Source organism: Cicer arietinum, chromosome 4, assembly GCF_000331145.2.
Source record: "Cicer arietinum cultivar CDC Frontier isolate Library 1 chromosome 4, Cicar.CDCFrontier_v2.0, whole genome shotgun sequence".
Classification (NCBI taxonomy): Eukaryota; Viridiplantae; Streptophyta; class Magnoliopsida; order Fabales; family Fabaceae; genus Cicer; species Cicer arietinum.
In genome coordinates this window covers 64,642,264-64,649,602 of record NC_021163.2, presented here as the reverse complement: position 1 = coordinate 64,649,602, position 7,339 = coordinate 64,642,264, and the positions used below count along the sequence as shown (strand labels likewise).

Below are 7,339 nucleotides of genomic sequence, written 5' to 3'. Positions count from 1 at the left end.
CCCTTCTCTCTCCTCTAAATCGCCAAAAAAAATGGAGGGATAGAAAAAAAGACAATATTAGAAGGAATTTTGCTTTCCTACAACCCCTATTAGAAGCATAGCCAAACAAACAAATATAACTTAAAATATTAGTCCATTGATGATAATTTTTAAGACTATTGATTTTTTGCTTGAAGATTAATCTCTCAATATAGTAAAATCAAGTTCCCTTTTTATCGGTAATTGAATATATCAGCAGTTGCTGTGCCAAAATACTATACTAGAGTGCACGATATGTCCTCGACCGAAGTGTGCTTGGGTTTAATTGAAGTTGGACTTTATAAACAATAAGTGAAATCTAAAACCTTTTATAGAAAAAAATAAAAAATTAAATTAAATTAACTTTTTTCTGGACTTTTTAATTTTGGAACTTCCTTTATTGGAGTCTTGATAACTATGAAATTTTTAACCCTCCAACATATAAAATAAAATTTATAATTAGTGAATTTATGAAATTGGCACTGACATAATGTTGGTCCACACAAAAATGTTTAGAGATACACCCCCAAGCACTAATACTTCGACAGTTGCTTAAAAAATATTTACAATCAAATACAATCAACTTTTTTTAATCTATTTTTGTTTTTATCTCAAACAGAGAAAATATGGAAGAAGGAGACTGAACCACTGACCCTAAACTCGTCATACTTTTCCTTTTATACATCACAAACATGCAGCTAAACTATGCATATGCGTTTCACATCAAATTTCATACCATGAAAATATATTTACTGGTTTTGTCTGCAAAACCTCAAAATGGATTGAACACGTCTAAAATGTGGAAAAAAACATGGGAGGGTGACATCTTAATATCACACACTAGATCAACATTCCCATGTAGAAATTATTTTCTCCATCGTGTACCGATTGCATTTCCCCCATTTTCATGGATCGCTTATACCTCACAACATTGCAGTAGGGCCAGAAAGATCTAGATAGCCTGATACAAAAAAAATTTATACATGAATAGCATTCAGAAAACGTTACACCTATAACAATCAAACCATACACAAATCCAACATTTGGTAACAAAGGTATAAGACGATCATGCATAAGGTAGTCGTGCTTCATTCCACAATTTTGGGTGGATATGCAAATGCATTCTCATCGCCTTTTAAGAAATTCTTTCAAAGAAAATGGTTGAGGCGCCTCCTGCAGGAGTAAATAGGGAATCAGTTTGAACATTAAGCAATTTGTGGATAATAATGTACGGTAGTTATATCTCTTGTTGCATGGTGCACTTGTGAGAGTGCGAGTTCTTACATGTTTTCGTTCAATATAATATGACAACCAATTAAATGGTTACTCAGTTAGACAGAAATCTGCGTCGGCTTAAATGTAAAATAAGCTATGGCATGGAAAATTAGTCAACATAAGCAGCCATTGAAACTTGAACCTTGGAAATTGTCAATTGCCTATTACCTTTCCAGCCTCCTCATTTAAGCATTGTCTAACTAGTGTCGCCTGCTGTATAAGCCTCTCCATTGCTGTGTAGCTGGGAAGGTTAAAGTATGCTGCCAATCACCAACATCACCAGTAAAAAAATTACAACTATACATCATAATTTTTTGTAGGGGTAGAATAAAGTATTGAGTTAACTAACCAAGGATAGTTCTATTCAAACTGTCTGCAAACTGTTGACGGTATTCCAAGCTAAGCAAATGAAACATTGGGGATTTCTCCGGTTCCTTATAAGCAAGAAGGGCCATAAAATCCTGCAATGAGGATAGCTTTATATTCACTTAAACCCTCAAACACACACAAATGCATTGCCAAATAGTTATGCAAAAAGCAAGCATACTTCAAGTTTTTCCATATATTTTGCCTCCTTCCCAAAAGGGCTCAACTTGGTCTGAGCAAACTCCAAAGCTTCTGTGCTGCCAATAACATAAAATTCTATTAAAGCAAAATGTTTGCAATGTAATCGCTTGGAATAAGAAGAAAAAAACATCTCACCATTTCCTAGAGCGGACAAGCTCTACAAAATGAAGGCTTAGAAGATCAAACAGCAAATCCTTATTCTTTTCCAGAATATCTGGTGTCAGCTGCTCAGTGAGCTCAATAGCCTTAAGTGCATTTCCCTCCAGTGCATAGTGGAAGATTTCTAAAGACAAATGAAATTTACTGTCAAGGAGGCCTTACAACCTATAATATCGTCCAATTGAAAACAATTAACTGCATATATATTATATAGTAGGAGGACTACTGCGCAGCATCTTCGGCAACCAAAGTGTAGGAGGGAATGAATTACTTAGTCAAGAGAAGACAATTCGGTATCTTAATTCAAAGGTATGAAAGAAAAAACATATACCGCATGCGAAAAAAGTCACACATGACACACTATTGTCAAAAAGCAGCATATGTTTCAAGTAGCAATAAATGATATGAGGACAAGTAACCAAAATTTTTCAATAACCAACCTTGAAAACTGAAAAACAACAATAAACATACTTTTTCTTTTCTCCATGTTATCCAAATAATCTGTAGGCCGCTTCGACCCAGTGCTGGCAATGAATGACTCTGCTGATTCCTCGTAGCAATTATGTATAAGATATGACATAACAATGTTTGGGACGTCTTTTTCATTTATAGCCTGTAAATACATACATGTAGTCAAAATATTTATAGAATTTTTGACAAGTGAATAAACATAACCAGAAAATCATAGCTGTCGACAGAAACACAATAAAACACCTAATAGACTAATATTAATCATATAAGTAACTGTTCTGCTGGGAGTACCTATCCTGCATGAGCTAAATTTCTGGTTTTTTCATCTCAATAATAAGTGAGAAAAACAAGTTCAGAAAAATGGATCCCCCATAACAACAACTCCCGATTAGCTCGAGTTTATAAAAAATTCAGAAAAGTAACAAGAGTTGATTTCTCAAAAATAACATCTTGCAGACATGATATTGAAACACATCATTGCAAAAACCAAACCTCCAATCAGCAATACCATGGCAACAACCAAAATAAACTTTTTGACGGAAAATATGATGAACATCTTAAATTCTATATATCCTTCTAAATATATCATCAAATAGGTAAAACAACCCTTACATATGCAATTAAGAAATAATAATTTCACAAAATTTCTAACATGTCCAAACAAATGTGTCACAACCAATTATAAAAGAAATTAGACAAAACATTCCCTATCATGAAAAATGGATCCCTCATAACAACAAATCCCAATTACCTTGAGTTTGTAAAAATTCAGAATAATAACATCTTGCAAACATGATATTGTAACACATCATTGCAAAAACCAACCTCCAATCAGCAAAACCATGGCAACAACCAAAATGTGTGGAACATCTTAAACACTAAATCCTTCTAAATATCAAATATGTAACATGCATAACATAAAACAAGAAAGTCATAATTCCACTAAATTTCTGCCATATCAAGACAATTGTATCACAATCAATTATCAAAGAAATTAGACAATATTCCCTAAGATGAATCTAGGTATAAAAAATAAAAGTGAAACTTGTCATTGTTGCTTGATTTGAGAATGTGGAAAACTGAAAGGAATATAAAGGTTTTAGATTTCACTCATTGTTGGTTTGGGCATAGTTTAAAGCAAAAATGAGTAGTCAAATATGAGAAATGGAGAATAAAGAAGTTTAAATCTACTCAAAACCCTAAGCAAGTATGAAGTAATTTGATTGGAAATTGAATTGTATTCTAGGGCACTAAAATCGGAACCTATAAGAATGATCGAAGAAAAGAAAAGAAAGTAGGAGAGAGATTAGTACATACAGTGTTTTCGTATTGGCGAGGATCAACGTCCATTGTTGAATCGAATTCAGAATCTTTCTCCGAATAACACAACTGAAGAAGGAGAAGAAGAAACAACACACACAATAGACGTCACTCAAACTACCACATGACTTTGTGTTACATTAATTTCACTTGTAAAAAAACAGATTTGGATATTATTATTACTAATTGCTAATATTAATTATTAATAATAAAGGTTTTAATGGGCGTAAACATTTTTACTAGCAAATAAAAACCATTCATTTATATTTGGTAGTTTTTTAGGATGTAGTTATCAATCATGAGTGGAAGTTGCGAGCAATTAAAACCCATTGATTTAATAGTCATGGAATGGAAGGATATAATAAAAAAAGTAAGTATTAGATATCACTCTAAAAATACATGACCTATTTTCTTTAATCATAATTACTATTATTAATTAGTAATAAGTTTTTTAAAAGAGATAATTAGTAATAATATAATAATTATATTCCCATTTTGCAAAGAGTTTGTGAGAAAGAATTGATGTTTGATCCCCTAAAATATACCATTGGAAATGGGCAAAAATAATTTATTTATTTTTTGTCCCAAGAATATATTAGTCTTGTAGTTGGTCCAATTAATCCAAGCTTTTAAAGATATATTCTACAGAAATATTTATTTGGTCAGAAGTATAAATAAATAGTATTTGAATATATTAACACAAAAATATATATTATTTAATTATTTAAATATGTTATTTATTTATTTGTGAGACTGTATCTAAATATTACTTATTCATTTATATGGTCAAACAAATATTTCTTATGTAGTGCTATAAAGATCCTAATTATTGAATATCCCGCCAAAAAAATCAATGAACAATGAAAACATCAAAAACTTTTATTATTAATCATATAAATGTTAATATAAATAATCTCAAAACATATTTAATTTGTTTAACTGCGTTGTACATGTAAACAAATTAATTTAATATATATTAAAATTACAATGACCGTTTTGTCGGAGGCAAAATTATAATTAACGTTACACTCTAAGAATAATAATAATTATTCTTGTTTATGAAATGAAATAATATAAAAAGGAGCGATATTGAGTTGTATATAGTATAGTGCATATGCTTTAATCGTGCAGGCTAAGCTAAGCAAAGATAAAGATTCGAAGGAAGAGAAAACTAAAATGGCTGAATTAGGAGGAGATGTTATCGGTGTTCATACCGTTGACTCCTGGAAGGAACAGATCCAGAAGGGAATCGACTCCAACAAATTGGTACTCTTATTCATACTATCATGGTTGATTTTTTAATATTCATTTTATTTTTTAACCCCTCATATTCATTTTTCTTTATATATCATGGTTGATTAATTCAACTTTCAACTTTTTTACTCTATTATACACTCTCCTACTTCATATGTCAAGGATTTAATTGCCTCCTTCCACTTATTGATATAAAATCATGTGGATTGCAAAACTACCTCATATGTTTGGTTCATTTTTGGAGTATTTTAACTTTTTTAAGGTATAAAATTGATTTTTATATATTTGGATATCTAGCGGAATTAATTTTGTCTCCAAAATTGATTTTAACTTAAAGTTAATATTTGTAGCTTTTGAATTTAAATATAATTTTTAGATAAATTTATTATTCAACTCACTTTTACTTTCACATAAATTTAAGTAAATATAAATTATTTTACAGTTAACTCATTTTGAAATAAAATCAATTTTTGTTGTCGCATAACCCAACATAACCAAACATGAAACATGCAACGGTCTTTTAACAATTTTTTATGGAGTGGTAAAAATTCTTATAGTGGAAGATAAAATATGATCAAACTCTTTTAATATATAAGTTATATATTGTTTTCATAAAATATATGAGGTATTTTGAAATGGTTTGGAAAATCAATTATTGAAGAGTTGAAAACAACTTAGGAATGTGTCATAATCAGTTTATAAGTTCATCAAAACAAGCTATTCCAAGGGCACCGTTGTCTAGTTAAATTTGATAAATTTTAATTTTAATCTTAGGTGTGATAAATCATGTATTGTGATATTTGTTTTTTTAATCAGTTTATATGTATTTTGACATTTTGATAAATCACCGTTGTCTAGTTAGGTGTGATAAATGTGTATTTTGATATTTGTTTTTTTATCCGGTTTATTAAAAAGCTTTCGACCAATGACTAATCATTGTTGATTGGCTAAAATTTGGTTTCAATACTAGTGACTGTGCTTCAATTGCATTTTGTTTCATAATATTAATTGTATTGTCTGACATTATTTTGTTGGTTGGAATGACAGTTGTGACATTGCAAAGTGTCAATTTTCATGTTTGGCATAATTTATAACCACTTTTATGCTTATTTGTCTATGAAACTTTTTTATGCATTTAAACTATTTGAATATAGTTCTGATTTTAACTTTGTTGTTAAGTGATAACATTTTTAATCACAAGTGCACAAGATTTTGCCTGCAAAAAATGTCTACTTCCTTTGATTAGTATCATAGTTTTATTCTATCATTTTACTACCAGCTTCTTACAATGAATTGCATTATATTGAATAATAGATTGTGGTGGATTTTACTGCTTCATGGTGTGGACCATGCCGTTTCATTGCCCCTATTCTGGCGGAGATTGCTAAGAACACACCTCATGTCATCTTCCTCAAGGTGGATGTGGATGAATTGAAGGTATAATAAGCATATCTTAATCTATGTTACCCCATTATAGTATCATTGGCTATTTCAAAACAAACAAACAAACAAAAAAACAAAACAAATTTTACCATATTTCTTTATCTTATGATCACATTATTATAATGACATTTTTCGAAAAGTGTCAGGATTGTCAATCATGATTTGCGAAAAATAGTTGTTTGTTCAAATTCCGCTATACAATAGTGTCATGGTGCCGCTATATTAGCTATTTCACAACATTTTGTATTAAATAGTTTATTGTGGAATAATAATGATTCGTTTAAATTTCTCTATGTTATAGAGCCGCTATTTAATAACACTGAAGCATGTTTATATTATTTAAGATGGCGATTTATTCCTTCTATTTCAGACTGTTGCTGAGGAATGGTCTGTTGAGGCTATGCCAACATTCCTGTTCTTGAAAGAAGGCAAGAAAGTGGATAAAGTAGTTGGTGCTAAGAAGGAATTGCTGCAACAGACAATAACCAAGCATGCAACTGCAACTGTTTCAACTGCTTAAAATATCATATTGAAGATCATGGATAATAATAATAATATTTTCGAGTCAGTTTGCATGTTTTCATTCATGAAGATCGTAGAACATGAGTATGTTTGAAAATAAATTGTTGCATTGGCCTACTTCAAATGAGTACTATTGACTATATGATATTTGTATCATTATGATACTTTGATGAAAAATGGTCCCTTTTGGTTGATGGTTGACAATTATGAATTTGTTGATGAAAATGGACCCTTTTGGTTGATGACTATATTGATTAACAACCAAGAATATATATTATTGATGATTGGATATGCCAACAACCAAAATACT

General features: G+C 30.4%; 2 protein-coding genes across 3 annotated transcripts; one reads left to right on the top strand and one right to left on the bottom strand.

Annotated features, from left to right (window-relative positions):
- Window positions 1–659: 659 nt before the first annotated feature.
- On the bottom strand, window positions 660–4,030 carry LOC101500753 (uncharacterized). 2 transcript variants are annotated; one of them, XM_012715360.3, is made up of 7 exons: window positions 3,808–4,030; window positions 2,491–2,632; window positions 1,996–2,143; window positions 1,841–1,916; window positions 1,643–1,754; window positions 1,462–1,553; window positions 660–979 (listed from the first exon to the last, which is right to left on the bottom strand). In XM_012715360.3, the coding sequence occupies exons 1-7, from the start codon at window positions 3,838–3,840 to the stop codon at window positions 971–973; spliced, it is 612 nt and encodes a 203-aa protein (XP_012570814.1). In that variant the 5' UTR covers window positions 3,841–4,030; the 3' UTR covers window positions 660–970. The 2 variants fall into 2 exon arrangements, with proteins under 2 accessions (XP_012570814.1, XP_004499207.1); XM_004499150.4 differs by having other exon boundaries at window positions 660–1,191; window positions 3,808–4,021.
- Window positions 4,031–4,904: 874 nt separating this feature from the next.
- On the top strand, window positions 4,905–7,233 carry LOC101500110 (thioredoxin H-type 1-like). The gene is made up of 3 exons (XM_004499148.4): window positions 4,905–5,076; window positions 6,379–6,501; window positions 6,878–7,233. The coding sequence occupies exons 1-3, from the start codon at window positions 4,987–4,989 to the stop codon at window positions 7,025–7,027; spliced, it is 363 nt and encodes a 120-aa protein (XP_004499205.1). The 5' UTR covers window positions 4,905–4,986; the 3' UTR covers window positions 7,028–7,233.
- Window positions 7,234–7,339: the final 106 nt, after the last annotated feature.